This window comes from Camelina sativa, chromosome 8 (assembly GCF_030686135.1).
Source record: "Camelina sativa cultivar CO46 ecotype springtype chromosome 8, ASM3068613v1".
Taxonomy (NCBI): domain Eukaryota; kingdom Viridiplantae; phylum Streptophyta; class Magnoliopsida; order Brassicales; family Brassicaceae; genus Camelina; species Camelina sativa.
In genome coordinates this window covers 27840442-27854466 of record NC_141887.1, presented here as the reverse complement: position 1 = coordinate 27854466, position 14025 = coordinate 27840442, and the positions used below count along the sequence as shown (strand labels likewise).

Below are 14025 nucleotides of genomic sequence, written 5' to 3'. Positions count from 1 at the left end.
AACAAATAAATATGGGCTAAAATTAGCGGGCTGAAAAAAAACAAAAGGCCCAACGGAGTCGAACAATCGAAATGGGTTTGGACTTTGGAAATACAACTGGTTTGTTCGGTTTACGTTATTTACGAGAGAAATTGTATCGAACCGAACTGAACCGAACCCAATAATTAAATAGGTCAAACATAAAAGAAGAAGAAACGGGTGCATGTGGGGAAGGTGGCCACTTGGGGCAGCAGTGAACATATCGTCAAAAAAAAAAAAAGAATGGAGAAAATGGCAAACATTTGAATCCCAAAGAGCGCCACTTTCTATTCGCTATCCGACAAATCTTCCCTCCTCTTTTGTCCCCTTAACCCTTTTACACCTTACGCTTTGTAACTTGTAACCCTAGAGAGAGAGAGAGAGAGAAGCCTCTCCAGTCTCCACTACTTAAACCCTTCCTCTGTTTTCACTTTTCCTTTAAATCAGCGTTTTAGTTTCCCTCGATCATATCAATTTTCTCAGGTCAGTTTATTTGGGTCATATTGGTTAGATCTATGCTTGTTTCTTCTGTTGATGGTTTTTTTTTAGATCTTATGATTTGCTTTACTTATTACTCTCTGTTTCTCTGAGATTTGTGGGGTGGTTCTTCTATCTTCCTCATCTGGTGCAATGAGTTATTGTTTCTGTACGCAGTACTAAAACAAAAGTTTGAATTTTGAGACATAGAGAAGCAGAAAGATTGAAAATTTTAGAAACCCTAGTTTTTTTTTTTCCTGTGATTTCGATTAGATAAATTAGCTTAGATATGACAAATTTACATTTTTATATATAATTTACATTAGAATTATTATTGTGATAAATATAAATCTGTTTCCTTGTACCTAAATCTCAGGAAAATATATTTTCATATCTTTATATTTTCTATCTCTAACCTTTTTTAAATATTTTTTTCGCCGATCTCTCAAGTCTCAACCCTTCTTCAAACCTGTGGTTTGATATTTGTGTCTGATCCTTATTGATGTGTGATTCACCTTCTTTTGTTTACCTTCAGAAGGAGGACCTAGATGATTCTAACTCCTTTGTGGAAATCTCCTCAGGTATGTATGATTCATTCATGTCTTATTTTGTGTCGTGTCTTTGTTTAAATTCTGTTGAAACATACATGTCTTATTATATACATCTATCAACTGTTTAAGTTTCAGAACCCAATGGCTCTTCTCCTGTAACTCCAAAGTCTGATACAATACCTGTTGCTGCTGCTTTCAACTTTGATCATGAAAGTTCTGATATTTCTCCCAATCATGATTCTGACGACGACTCTTCTTATTCTGAGTTAGACTCGGAAACAGAGGCCTTTTACTCATCTCTTAACCACCACCTGGTCTCACCAGGTGCAATGGATAGCCATGACTTGGCTGCTGAGAAACATATGAGTTATGAGGAGCTGATGAAGAAATATGTCCAGTCCGAGGAAGAGCTTAAGACTACAAGTTTGAGGCTCCAAGAATCTGAACAAGAGATTGAGAAGCTTAAAGGTGAGGCTGAGAATAGACATACTGCTGCTTTGATTTTGGAGAATTTACTCGCTGTGAGTAGGGACAAAGCTATTGAGACTGAGAAAAGCCGAGTTCTCGAGATGCAAAGACAGGTTGTTGATTTGGAAACTATGCTCTCAGACTCAAGTTTCAAGTTTGGTAATCTGGTGAAGGAGCTTAAGGTGAGTAGAGAATGTTTAGATGTGTCAGATGCTGAGATCTCAAAGCTAAGGGAAATGTTGTGTGACTGTCAGCAAAGTTTCTCTACTGAGAAAACAAAACTGCAGAGTGATATTGCTGGTTTGTTAGCCAATCAGGCTTTCTTTGAAGGTCGTGTTAAAGAACTCGAATCACGCAGTGAGGTACTGGAAGATCAGATTTGGCATTCTGACGCAGAGAAAATGGAGATGCAGAGGAAAGAGGTTGAGTTGCAAGGTGAAATCAATGCATTAAAGACAGAGTTGGCTTCTCGAGGTGAGCATATTGAAGCATTGAACAAAGATTTCGACAAGCACAAGCTGGGATATGACATGTTGATGGCAGAGAAAGATGGAGTCTGTGCTGAAGTAGACAATTTAAAAGCAGTGATGAGAACCAGAGACATCCAGATTCAGCAAATGGAAGAGCAATTTAACCAGCTGCGCTTAAAGTTTGTATCTGAATCAGGAAATGGCAAGAACACTGTGGAGGAGGAACTAAGAGCTACGGTTAAAGAACTAGAGAAGCAAGCAGAGTTGCAGAGGAATGTCAAGAACACTGTGGAGGAACTGAGAGCTACGGTTAAAGAACTGGAGAAGCAAGCAGAGTTGCAGAGGAATGCGATATCAGAAGCAAAGGAAGAGAAACGAGAAGCGATAAGGCAGCTTTGTTTCACTCTGGATCACTACAAAAGCGGATATAGACAGATTCTGAGGTTTCTTTCGGGCAATAATAACAAGGAACAACAAACAACAGTCATGGTCGTGTGAGTTGGAGTTGGAGTGAATTCTCTTCTCTATACTAATTAGTTTACTCGTTGCAGTCTTATTTCTTTCTTTTGTCTCATCATGTTTTGAGTCATTCTGTGTTATGGTCCTTCTCAGACATTAATAAATCTTCAAAATTATTTTAGTAAGACTTGCAATTTATATGAAATTCTAGCTCGAAAATGCTTTTTTTGTATATGTGCTTTGGTATCATCATCTACAGGTGTGTGTCTCTCTGGAGTTTTCTTTAATGCCTATGTAATAATGACGTAAAGCCTAAGTAATTAAAAGCGAGAGAAGAAAAAGTCAAAAGCCAAAACACAAACCTAATCCTCCAATATCTCAATTTAGTTGACTCTCTCTCAATGCAAGGATTTGGAGTTAATGTGAAAATAGTTTTAGAAAAAGGTTTCAATTATTATGGAGAATTTATTCCTGCTTTATATGATATGTCCAAGAAAAGTTATTGAAGACAAACATAAAATTTTAAGTCCCCCAAAAAAACTGTGAAATCTATGAAATTACAATTGGTACTAAATCAAAGTTGAACGAGTCTGGTAATGTATAAATACTGGACTGCGTCTATGTATTTTCTCCGAATTTCAATTATATTTCGTGTTGAAAATTTTGTGTATAGGTCAAACAATATTTGTATTCTTTTTGATTTAAATACTATAATAAGATCTGACTAGCTACATCACAGGATTGGTCATGTTCAGCATGACTTTGTTTAATAATTTATAATAACGGAATAAAAAATGAAAAATTTTCAAGTTCTACTTTGATATATAGGGTCCATTTTACGTTTTTCTTTTCTCCTTCATATGTAAATATGCTCGACCGCGTACTTATTGTACGCGCATGCAAATATTATAACCTAATTTTAATGCGATTGTACAATTAGTTATTCTTAGTTGTAAATGTGATTGCATGTGTGTGTGAAACGACTTTGCATAGACCGTTGGCTACAAACTTTATTAGTTAGATACAACAAATCATCGATTATAAAGATAGCTAAAAGAAAAAGGTTAGTACTATATGGGCCCTTTTTATCTTACTTTCTTTTGGATTCTTAAGGTTTCATATTAAAGACAATGTATTCATAATAAAGATTCTTTATTTATTTTTCAGGTGTAAAAGAAAAACTTTAGACTGTTTTTTTGTTCAATGTATAATTATTTATTTTAGCTTTGAATCTTTTCTGTTCTTTTTTAATAATGTGAGATTTCAAGTAACTTTAGACTATTCTGTAACTCATCTCCGAAATATATGTAGAAGAATCTGATAGCATACAGTAGCCAATTATGACATTGAGCAAAGATCTGAACTCTTTTAAATTATTTCAGTATACTTACTATTCCAAGAACTCGAGTAGAAATGATATTACAGACCAAAAGCTATTAAAGATCATTTTATTCAATACCATAATTTCATGTATTTACGAAAATAGGAACACTAATTAAAAGCAATTTGTATATATATATATATATATATATGTATGAATGTTGTCAATGAGAGTTGACGCTACAATATTATGTTTTATACAATTAAAACAATAGTTTTGACTTTTTTTAGTAAGATAGGTTTTTGTCCATGTCTTGAAGTTTAGGTTACAGCAAATTTACGGTATAGAATAACATCTATAAACAAATGCAGTGGTCCAAACCGTAGAATTCCCCAGCTCTATTGAAGAGTCAATGGAGGGTTAAATTTGTGTAATCCCGTAAACTCTCGAATGGTATTGAATTTGATTTGATTTGATTTGGTTTGGACTGGTCTGAGAGTCGTCGTATCCCGTAGTCATTGGATTGTGCAGAGAAAACAAATAAGTATTGAAGTAGTCTACAAGGAAATAGGACACCACAACAAAGGTTGACTTTTTCTGAATCACAAAGCCAATTTGGAAAGTAGAAGAAAACTAGACAGCACAAAACGATAAAAGACCAAGTCTGTCGACCATTACCTTTAGTTTTTTTTTTCTTTCATATTGCTATTATAGAGAATAATGTAATATACAGATATTGTATACTAACTTATTCATTTATCTATGTTTGTATATAAGTCTATAACTTATTGTAACATCAGTTAGATGAGTGTACCATTTAAAAAGAATGTTCTTGTGTTACACTGATTGATTTCGTGTTCTTTGTAAAGCTGCTATATTACTGGAAACTGGTTTCATACCTAAAAAGGTTACGAAACCGAAGGAGTCAAATTGTCTGGTAAAATCTAAAAGTGATTGAAACTTCTCACGGCTGGTCCTTCCTGCTAGTGAGTTCTCATTACAAAACTTTAAAAGTTAATGAAAAGTCTGTTAAAATTGGACCAGTGATATGCATATACGGAAAACATTATGATCATAATGCTTTTTGTCAGGTCCTAGGAACCTTAGTTTATATCCTTCATCCCAAAAAGAAACAGAAATCAAAACACAATAGAACTAATATAAAAAAATAACTTTAACAACATGTCAGAACTCAGAAAATATTTAAGATGGCAATGGTAAAAAAAAAAAAAAGCAAGATAAAAAAAAACAAAATGGGATCAATTAATGATGGGCTAAAATTTCTCTATCCAAAGTAAATGAAACAGGCGCCGACATCTTATCCACTTTCTCTTTTTTTTTTTTTTTTTTTTTTTGGTTATTAGGTGAAAGTGAACCAATTTACTCTTTTATTTTTATAGTATCTTCTACTTCTCTAACAAAGCTCTGTCGCATTTGCAGATGATGATTGCTTTTCAAAAACTTAAGCCAATAGTTTGAAAACATCAACGAATATGGGTTTTGTTTAAGAGAAAAAATTGTAATCAGAGAACGAGTCGTTGGTGTTTTTTTTTTTTCGTTTGTGTGTGTGTCTAATTGACTTACAAAGTTACAAGAAATGAAAAGAAAAAGATATCAAAAGAATTCCTAAAAATGGTATTAAAATTAGAAAAACTTTATTGACACGGAAAAAGAGAGACTTTTCTCTGAGGAAAAGCGAGAAAACAACCATAAAAACATGACAAAGTTAAACCCCAAAAAAAAAAAAAAAAAAAACTGTCCGTCCAACGATTTTGGTTTTTTTTTTTTTTTTTTTTTTTTAATTTTAATTTTGGATTTTTTTTTTGTCTCTGTTCTCTCCAATTCATTCCTCTTCTTCTTCTACTTCGCCCCCACGACAAGAAATTCTCTCTCTCTCTCTCTCTCCATTTCTATCTCATTCTCTCTCTCTATATAATCTTTAAACTTCTGGGGGTTTCCCTTCTTTCACAATCTCTCTCTCTCTTGAAATTACAACAAAAGTCTCTGCAAAAAGAGTTTTACTTTACTTCTTTGGGAGAGATCTTATACAATCTGATTATGGTTTCTTAATCTTTCCTTCTTTCTCGCCATTTTATTTTCATTCCGACCCGGATCCGTAACCAGCTCTCAGATACCCGACCAAGTCTTCCTCTTCAACAGAGTTTTTAAAAAGTCACACACCGCGTTGACCTTCTTCGTCTGGTCTCCCCACTCCTCACAATTTTCTCTTAAAAAACTTGAAGAACCTCACAAAGTTTCAATCTTTGGTTCTCTCCTCTCTCTTTCTCTTTCTCTGTCTCTGTTGATTATTAAGGGTTCTGTTGATGAGGACTCTCTTAACTGATTAGGAAGTTAGAGAATTAAAAGCCATCGAATTTTGGTACCAAGCAAATGGCGAGCCAGACGGGTCATAAAATCCGGTTAGTGAAGTGTCCCAAGTGCTTAAAGATTCTTCAAGAAGACGAAGATGTTCCTGTTTATCAGTGTGGTGGTTGTTCCGCCATTCTTCAAGGTCATCATCATCATTCTTCTTTTTTTTCCAAATTCTGCAACTTTCTCAATTTTTCTGTTTTTAAAATGTTAACTCTGAATTCTGAATCTGGTTTTGTCTTTTTCCTGGTGGATTCATCTCTTTTGGATTGATTTCCTTAGTTTGTCTTTGCTATGTCTGAGCTCAAACTAGTTGTGTGTGTTTCTGGCATGACATTATTTGTCAGTTATTGAATTTGTTTGTTCCTTCTTTAATTCAGCAAAAAGGCGGAACGTTGCTCCAAACAGTAGACCAAGTGCAGTAGAGACAGAGAGGGCTCAAGCCAATGAGCCACCAAGCGAGCCTGAAACCAACAACAATGTGTCCAGCAGCTCGGGGCAGGACACGGTTCTTCCATCACCCGTTGAGTCTACGGAGAAGGAGCTTGGTGACTTGGAGTTATCTAATGGGGATGAGACAAATGAAACTCAACAGCAGGAATGTTCACTTGGTGGTGATTCTGAGAAGTATGAAGGACAAGACAACTCCAGATTGAAGTCTGATATAATGAACACCATGTCAGAAGCTGCAGGATCTGGGGCTAGCTCTGGATGCTTGAGTGTTGATCATGTGGTAGCTGCAAGAGCGAGCAATTCATCTGATAATGTTGAGATCTCACCTGATGCCTCCCCTGTTGAAGAGAAGTATCCTGCAAACAAGACTCCTTCTGCTTATGATGTGGTGGCTGGAAGAGCGAGTAATTCATCTGGTAATGCTGAGATCTCACCTGATGCTTCCCCTGTTGAAGACAAGCAAAGCCAACTTGATTATCCTGCTAACAAGAATTCTTCTGCTTATGATGGGAGTGAGTCTTCATCTGAAGAAATGGAAGACCAACTTCTCGATGAAGACCAACAACAGTGGAAAACTTTTCAGAAAATAAGATCAGACAAATTTGAGATGCCTAGATACCCTGGGAATTATAAAGAGGAAGGTGCTAGTTCCTCCTCCACTTTCTTTGATAATAGGCGCAATGGGATTACCACATACAACGAACGGCCTCAGCAGAACATGTCTCTTCAACTAGAGAGACCAGGAGGGCGTCTTGGCACACAAGGGAGGAGACATGTGACAAAACAACTTCGGCCTGACGTGCCTTTCTATCCTAGAGAACCATACACACGTCTAAGCCCTTCATATCCATCACATGATGAGTTTGACCGCTATTCCCCTGCACACTCGCTTCAAATGCCTCCATACGGTGGAGGCATGAACCACGAATTTGTTGACTATATCTATTCCAACAACCCAAGGGCAAGAGGTCGAGGCCAAGGGAGTAGGATCTCAGGAGAGATGGCAAGTGACAGAAGGAACCATCCCGGTTGGTCTTCAGGTCAGCTTCATAATTCTAATTACAGTTCATATTACGCAAGTCCACGGAGACCAATGGAACAGTCTGAGTATCAACCGAGATGGAGCCACGAGATAGTCTCAGATGTTGAGGATCATCATCAGCGTAATAGACATGCTAATCACCTCCATGAGCCACAGACCCGTCGTCTTAAAGAGAGACAACGTGTGGCCAAGCGTCATGTTCGTCCAACAGCCGGTGGGGCACCTTTCGTCAGCTGTTACAGGTGCTCAGAAAACCTGCAGCTTCCTGTAGACTTTCTCATCTTCAAGAGGAAGCATCATCTTCTCAGATGCGGCACTTGCACCACTGTTCTCAGATTCTCACTTCAATCGAGAACTCATTTAGTTCCTGCCGTAACACATGACACTGATGTTCATAGGAGTAGCAATTCAACGACAGAGTCTCCCAGAGACGGAGCTCCCTCCCAACCCGAAAAGCTGAGCTCCTCTGTTCAGGATGAGGAGCTACCTGCGGCTAGAGGCTCTCCGCTTCACCGACTAATGGGATATTCTACTGTAAGCCAAGTCTTTAAAGCTTCACAACGTCCACCTTCTGTATAGATCTCTGCTTCTGATGAAGCAACGAGAACTATGTGCTTCTGAGATGGAAAGTTTTGCCATTGGTTTATCATTCTTTTTTGCACATCTGTGTATAGGTAAAACATTTGTTTCTGCACTTTTGTTTAAAGTAGAAACCATGACACTTGTGCAAAATTATACAAAAAAGAAGAAGATATTGCTCATCTGTTGTATATATATTTAGTGATGATATGTTTGTAACAAGATTTGAATTCATCATCATTCCTGCTTTAATCAATTCTACAATAACTTTACCACTAGTAAGTTTGAATAGGTTTAATGAAGTATATCTGTATGAACTCAGTTGAAGCTGTCATTGTATCGATTCATCCGCTTGTTGTTTGCGATAGAGATCCGTTGATCCTGCAGCATGTTCAGGTTCGGGGCTAATAGTCTCGTGTATCGATCGAAATACAGAAGCTGCTTCAGTAGAAGTGCAAACTCTCTTGGGAACTTAAGCCCATATGATTCGCTAACACGGACCTACATGAGAAAGAAAACTTATTTTCCATCTGTGTGCACTCCTTAATGCTAAATTTGGGGTTATCTTAACTTAAATCAATGCAACTTCTGTAAAGTTACATCAAATTAGTGCTTACCAGGTCGAGGAAAAGAGTATTCATCTGTCTCTCATCCATAATTACGTTAGCAGCAACAGCAGTTGTGTCCGAATTTGTTCCACGAGCTGTAGCCACTACTATCTCTGTATCTAGTTCCTGCAAGAAGAGATTCACTTATCGCCATAAGATTAACGGAAGATCTTGTATTTGTTCTGCACTGCCATTCTGAAAGCAAATCACGCTGGTTACAGAATGTAGTCCATAAAGACTAAAATACTTGCCTGGATAGATGAGAACATCTTTTCCAAGTCTCTTGCAAAAGCATTGGCATCAACATCTGTGTTTGTAGCTCCCATTTGAATCAAAGCAGAGGCCATGGATTCATATTCCTCAGTTGCAATAGACGCTAGAAATACTTCCATCGCAGCCCATGTTTTGGGGGATATACGACCAACAATGCCTGAAACCAAAAAGAGGATACTTACTTGAAGACCAAAAATTTACCAATAGATGGGGAAGAGTATTAATAGATAAATCAGAGGTAGAAAGAAACGTTGCACTAATTAGGCTTGAGAGAGTATGATTTACCAAAATCAAGAAACCCAATCCGGCCATCACGCAACAGCCACAAGTTTCCTGCATGAACATCAGCATGGAAGCTTTCACACCCAAGCAAACTTCCAAACCTGCAGGTTACATTACATGACGACCAATTTTACTAACAGCTACATTTATAGGAGGAACAATCAAAATTTGAATATTGAACTTCAAAGATCGTACCACACATTAAGCGCGGTAATAAGGCTGTTTTCAGGACTGGAAACAAGTGATCTAATAGAATCTAGATCAGTCAGGGGAACTCCATATAGCCTCTCCATTGTAAGTACCCGCCGGCTGCTGCAGTATTTATAAACTCTTGGAGCAGTAGCTTGCCCCGTCAACCCCATGGTTTCTAGATATCTCTTAAATGAGTCGATGTTTTGAGCCTCCTTATTGAAATCTACTTCCTCAAGCATTGACTCACGAATGTCTTTGACAATACCAACCTGTCAATAGGGTATATTATTAGAGAGTAGGTTCGCAGTAACTGCAAATTAAGTACAGAGGAGTTTACCAGTGAAGTACGGCTAAACTCAGGACTAAGGAACTCAAATATACGGGAAACAACGTAGATAAAGTTCAAATCTGCCACTAAGTAATCTTCTATCCCAGGCTTCAAGACTTTAATCACTACATCCTCTTGGGAGCCTCTAAGCCTTGCACCATGTACCTGGTCATGACGATACCCTTAAGCAGAAGAAGAGTACATGAACAAAATGAATTTCGATCACAGAAGCAGAAGCAGAAGAAACGCACTTGTGCTATTGAGGCTGATGCAATTGGTGTAGGGTCAACATATTCGTATACACTGTCTATGGGTTTACCAAGCTCCTCTTGCAAGATTTTACGAATTTCTTCATACGGCACAGGAGGAGCTTTGTCAAAGCAGTTCTGAAATTCTTTGACATATTCAGGTGGGAACAAAGTTGGCGCAGATGCTATAAACTACAAATACAAAAGTATTGTTAAAATGGAATAGAAACTGAGAAAGAACAATATGATTACTTAGCTTACTTTAGAGACATACACTTAACATGTTTCCCACTACATGCATGACATCATCAAAGGATACAATACGTTGTAGATTTAGCAACATGATTTACCTGGCCCAGCTTAATGTAAGTAGCTCCCATGCGTTCAAAGAGTTTCCTCAAATATAGAGGAGACAGTAGACCAAGCTGCAACTCACTTGGTAATCTACCAGGCACGCTTGTAGACTGCAGCAAGCGAGAAAGTGATTTACAATCAGATAATAGTGTCAAGTGTCTTACTCATATGAACAAACTTTATGAACTTGTTACTAGGAACATATATGGAACCCTATATATATGAGCAACAGTCACCTTAGATAAGTCATTTAGCCACTCTCCCCCAACCCCTACAAAGGCTTGAACGCCTTGGACAAGGCGTGTCACACCGCGTGGACCTGTGTTTATCGATGTCTGAACTATATCTTCCACCAGTTTGGGCAGCTTCTCTATCTGGCCTGCATCAAAAGCCATGTCAACAAGCACATGTATAAAGAAACTGTATTCACAGAAGTCAAAGTGATTTAGATTTGAAAGAAAACTTCAGACATCGGTGAGCAAAACCCAATTAACAACAGAAACACCCTAACTGGGATAACAAAAGAGTATACAGTTTAGATTAAGTTTAACAAAAAGGCTGAAATTTCCGTACTCTGAAGGCGAGAAGTGAAAAGGTCCTGGCTTTGTGAATACTGGGCCGAAAGAACAAATCCCTTCAAATTCCTGCCTCCGATCATCTTCTTAGAGCTTCCTGATCCAGTTCTCACGACGGGTAACTGTAAAATTAAGCTAACAAGATTTAGCAGAGAGTAATGAAGTTTGGCAATTTTGGTAGGTAAGCCTTAAAGAGCAGATAAAGGAAACAGATTCACTGAGGATACACAGAAAAGAAACAATAAGTAGACCTGAGAATGGTGAAGTAACGGTAACCGCGTCCCACGAAAAGCAGAGACCGCCATCGCTCGCCGGAGATTAAAAGTAGCACAGAAGAAACTCCGATGAAGCTTTTAACATTCCAGGTACGACACCGTTTTCTTAAGTACGTTTAAAAACCGAAATAGCTGATAGAAGAAGGGAGTGAAGAGGAATAATCCACGTGGACGCGTATTAGAGGTAGTTTCCTTCTCAGGTAGTAAAACTTCTCGGTTTGATTCGAATCTCCGGTTTACTTTATTTCAATCGAATCGCGTTAAACCGAACCGTTATTAGGGCGCTAGGATTTTGGAATTTACATAACTACCCTTATCGAAATTGGGAAATAACAAAACCATTCAAACCCTAACCACTGGCTCTTTCACCAAACCTCCCTTCGTCTCTCTCTCAATTTGTCTTCTCTCAACGCCGTTGATTCGCCATCGTCGCTACCGGTGAGTTTTCTCTTCTGTTTTCTTCGGTAAATTCTTATGCTTTACATATGGGTTTGTTCTTATTCTTTATTAAGTTATCTATTCTCTGGAGTCAGAATTGTTCAAGACGAAAGATTATGATGAATCCTTAAATTGATATACTTATTGAAACTTGAACTTGTGTTTATTTCTACGATTCATCTCTGCCTTTCGAATTCTACACTTTCTTCTGTAGTATTTTTAGGATAAAGAGTTGTTTCTTATATACTCTGTAGTTGTGTTTTTATGTGATTCTTCTTCTCTTTATTCATCCTGCGCTTAGTTAATATCTTGTATATGGTGTCTGCAAAGTCATCTTGTTGAAAGTTTTCTTTTTTGATTTATAGGTTCACAAATTACATTTATAAAATCCCATCTTGATATTGTTGTTGGAACAAATGGTAGTTTTCTAGATGATTTAAGAAATCCAATTGTTTTACACACACTTTGTGAGCTTCTTTTAATATGTATCTAGCAAACGAGTACACTTGGTCACTTGATGTGATTCGGTGTCTTGCTCAATTCTGAACGTATTTGTAATGCAGGCTATATCTATAATGTATATCAGGGTAGAGACTTATTATGATGTTTGTATTAATATCTACTGTGTTATTGCTGCAGCTTGTCTTGAGGTTTACGACTTTTTGGCTAATCTCCTGTGTGGAGAGCAATGACTAATACTCGTGGGACTGATGTAAGTTTTGACCCCCACCCAACTGTAGTCTTTTTTCTGAGAGGGCATTTTTTTTTTTCTTTTTTTTCTTTTATCTGATTGTGATTGATCTTGGCAATTGTTATAGATGGCAAAGAAAAAGGAGAATCTTGATTGTGAATCGGATTTCAAGACTCATGAACATACTGGATTTTTTGATAAGGTGATAGAGTTGATCCCTGCAAGATTCTACTTAGCAGATGAGACAGAAAGGAAATGGTTTCCAGGTCTTAGCAAGTCTCAAAAAGCTAGAGAGAAGAAAATAACAAACTCCAACCTAAAGAGGGCGAGGAGAGATAGGTTGGACCCAGACAAGTCTGTTTTGACCACTGTCGATCATCTGAAGCGAAAGCTAGAGAAGGAAAAAAGGATTTCATTAAAGCAGAAGCTAAAGAAGAAAAAAGATGATTTACGAAGGCAGAAGCTAGAGATGAGAAAAGCAGGTATTGAGCTTCCTGAAGATGACAGTGAGGAGGAAATAGAGGTCGACGAAGAAAAGGATGATGATAAATCTGTTACGTACGAGGAGCTGAGGGAACGTCTGCATCGCAAAATTGATGAGCTCAAAGGTGGTCGTGGAGGTTCTGATAGACCAAGAAGCCATGAAAAAAGGAAGAAGACTCTGCCAAATAAGAGAAAGAGGGATGCAGTTTCTGAGGAGAAGACTGTGGAGGATAATAAGGCAGCAGATAAAGGTAAGGGTAAGTTGGATGTTGAAGAGGCTGCTAAGGACCTTACATTTGGTTATGTCAAGATTGATGACGATGAAGAACATGGAAAAGAGAAAAAGAAACGGAGGCTTTCAAAGGCAAGAGAACTTGAAAGGGCTATGAAGTTAGAGGCTGACAAGAAGGATCCAGAAAAAGGTGATGTCATTGCAAAGAAGCACTCATGGAAGGCAGCTACGAGCAGAGCAGCTGGTATTAAGGTCCATGACGATCCAAAGCTATTGAAGCAAAGCATCCACAAAGAGAAGAAGAGGCAAGAGAAGAACGCAGAGAAGTGGAAAGAAAGAATTGAAGGGCAACAAAAGTTCAAGGTGGAGAAGCAGCAAAAGAGATCAGGGAATATTGCGGATAGGATTGAACAGAACAAGCTGCGTAAAATCGCCAAGAGAGAGAAAAAACTCCTGCGTCCTGGCTTTGAAGGCCGCAAAGAAGGGTTTATCAATGAAGGTGGAAAGTAGAATTCAGATCTTCCATACGCCTTTTGTGTTCCAACAGTTCAAAGATGTAATGCTCACAAAGGCTGTGAAAAGAGGGTTTGCACATCTGAGATAGAAAAACATCTTTTACCATTTTGGGAATTTTTATCTAGTCAAAGTCCCAAGCAATATCTATTGTCTTTTTAGTTTGTTTTGTTTTGCAGTTTGTAGACTTGTCACTTGTTCCATTTGCTACTCAGTATGTTGTTCCTTGCAGTGAATGCTCTTATCAAGTTTTGAAACTTATCTAATAGAATTTGCAGGTTCCATACAAACTTGTTACAGAAACTAGAGCAGATTTTAATCCGAG

The 14025-nt window shown here is 37.7% G+C and overlaps 4 protein-coding genes across 5 annotated transcripts; 3 read left to right on the top strand and 1 right to left on the bottom strand.

Moving 5' to 3' along the window:
• Positions 1-212: 212 nt before the first annotated feature.
• Positions 213-2624, top strand: LOC104708597 (protein NETWORKED 4A). Of its 2 annotated transcripts, none has more exons than XM_010425193.3 (3): positions 213-501; positions 1031-1076; positions 1182-2624. In XM_010425193.3, exon 3 carries the CDS (start codon positions 1376-1378, stop codon positions 2480-2482), a length of 1107 nt encoding a protein of 368 aa, XP_010423495.1. In that variant the 5' UTR covers positions 213-501; positions 1031-1076; positions 1182-1375; the 3' UTR covers positions 2483-2624. The 2 variants fall into 2 exon arrangements, with proteins under 2 accessions (XP_010423495.1, XP_010423496.1); XM_010425194.3 differs by having other exon boundaries at positions 1176-2624.
• A 2859-nt stretch (positions 2625-5483) lies between these two features.
• On the top strand, positions 5484-8483 carry LOC104708595 (protein ENHANCED DISEASE RESISTANCE 4-like). The gene is made up of 2 exons (XM_010425191.3): positions 5484-6276; positions 6515-8483. Exons 1-2 carry the CDS (start codon positions 6156-6158, stop codon positions 8206-8208), a joined length of 1815 nt encoding a protein of 604 aa, XP_010423493.2. The 5' UTR covers positions 5484-6155; the 3' UTR covers positions 8209-8483.
• On the bottom strand, positions 8384-11493 carry LOC104708596 (putative aarF domain-containing protein kinase At5g05200, chloroplastic). The gene is made up of 11 exons (XM_010425192.3): positions 11320-11493; positions 11067-11190; positions 10730-10872; positions 10490-10603; positions 10143-10331; positions 9901-10056; positions 9567-9832; positions 9375-9472; positions 9068-9246; positions 8826-8942; positions 8384-8709 (listed from the first exon to the last, which is right to left on the bottom strand). The coding sequence occupies exons 1-11, from the start codon at positions 11371-11373 to the stop codon at positions 8527-8529; spliced, it is 1623 nt and encodes a 540-aa protein (XP_010423494.1). The 5' UTR covers positions 11374-11493; the 3' UTR covers positions 8384-8526.
• On the top strand, positions 11438-13990 carry LOC104708594 (uncharacterized). Its single transcript, XM_010425190.2, has 3 exons — positions 11438-11781; positions 12421-12493; positions 12600-13990. Exons 2-3 carry the CDS (start codon positions 12470-12472, stop codon positions 13695-13697), a joined length of 1122 nt encoding a protein of 373 aa, XP_010423492.2. The 5' UTR covers positions 11438-11781; positions 12421-12469; the 3' UTR covers positions 13698-13990.
• Positions 13991-14025: the final 35 nt, after the last annotated feature.

What these genes read in the sequence shown, in the direction of transcription:
- LOC104708597 (XM_010425193.3), top strand. Translation starts at nt 1,376, where the DNA reads ATGGATAGCCATGACTTGGCTGCTGAGAAACATATGAGTTATGAGGAG.
- LOC104708595 (XM_010425191.3), top strand. Translation starts at nt 6,156, where the DNA reads ATGGCGAGCCAGACGGGTCATAAAATCCGGTTAGTGAAGTGTCCCAAG. An exon ending in TTGTTCCGCCATTCTTCAAG is followed by an intron (nt 6,277 to 6,514) that starts GTCATCATCATC and finishes TCTTTAATTCAG; the next exon opens with CAAAAAGGCGGAACGTTGCT.
- LOC104708596 (XM_010425192.3), bottom strand. Translation starts at nt 11,373, where the DNA reads ATGGCGGTCTCTGCTTTTCGTGGGACGCGGTTACCGTTACTTCACCAT. An exon ending in CATCAGCCTCAATAGCACAA is followed by an intron (nt 10,057 to 10,142) that starts GTGCGTTTCTTC and finishes CGTCATGACCAG; the next exon opens with GTACATGGTGCAAGGCTTAG. An exon ending in AGATGTTCTCATCTATCCAG is followed by an intron (nt 8,943 to 9,067) that starts GCAAGTATTTTA and finishes CTCTTCTTGCAG; the next exon opens with GAACTAGATACAGAGATAGT.
- LOC104708594 (XM_010425190.2), top strand. Translation starts at nt 12,470, where the DNA reads ATGACTAATACTCGTGGGACTGAT. An exon ending in CTAATACTCGTGGGACTGAT is followed by an intron (nt 12,494 to 12,599) that starts GTAAGTTTTGAC and finishes CAATTGTTATAG; the next exon opens with ATGGCAAAGAAAAAGGAGAA.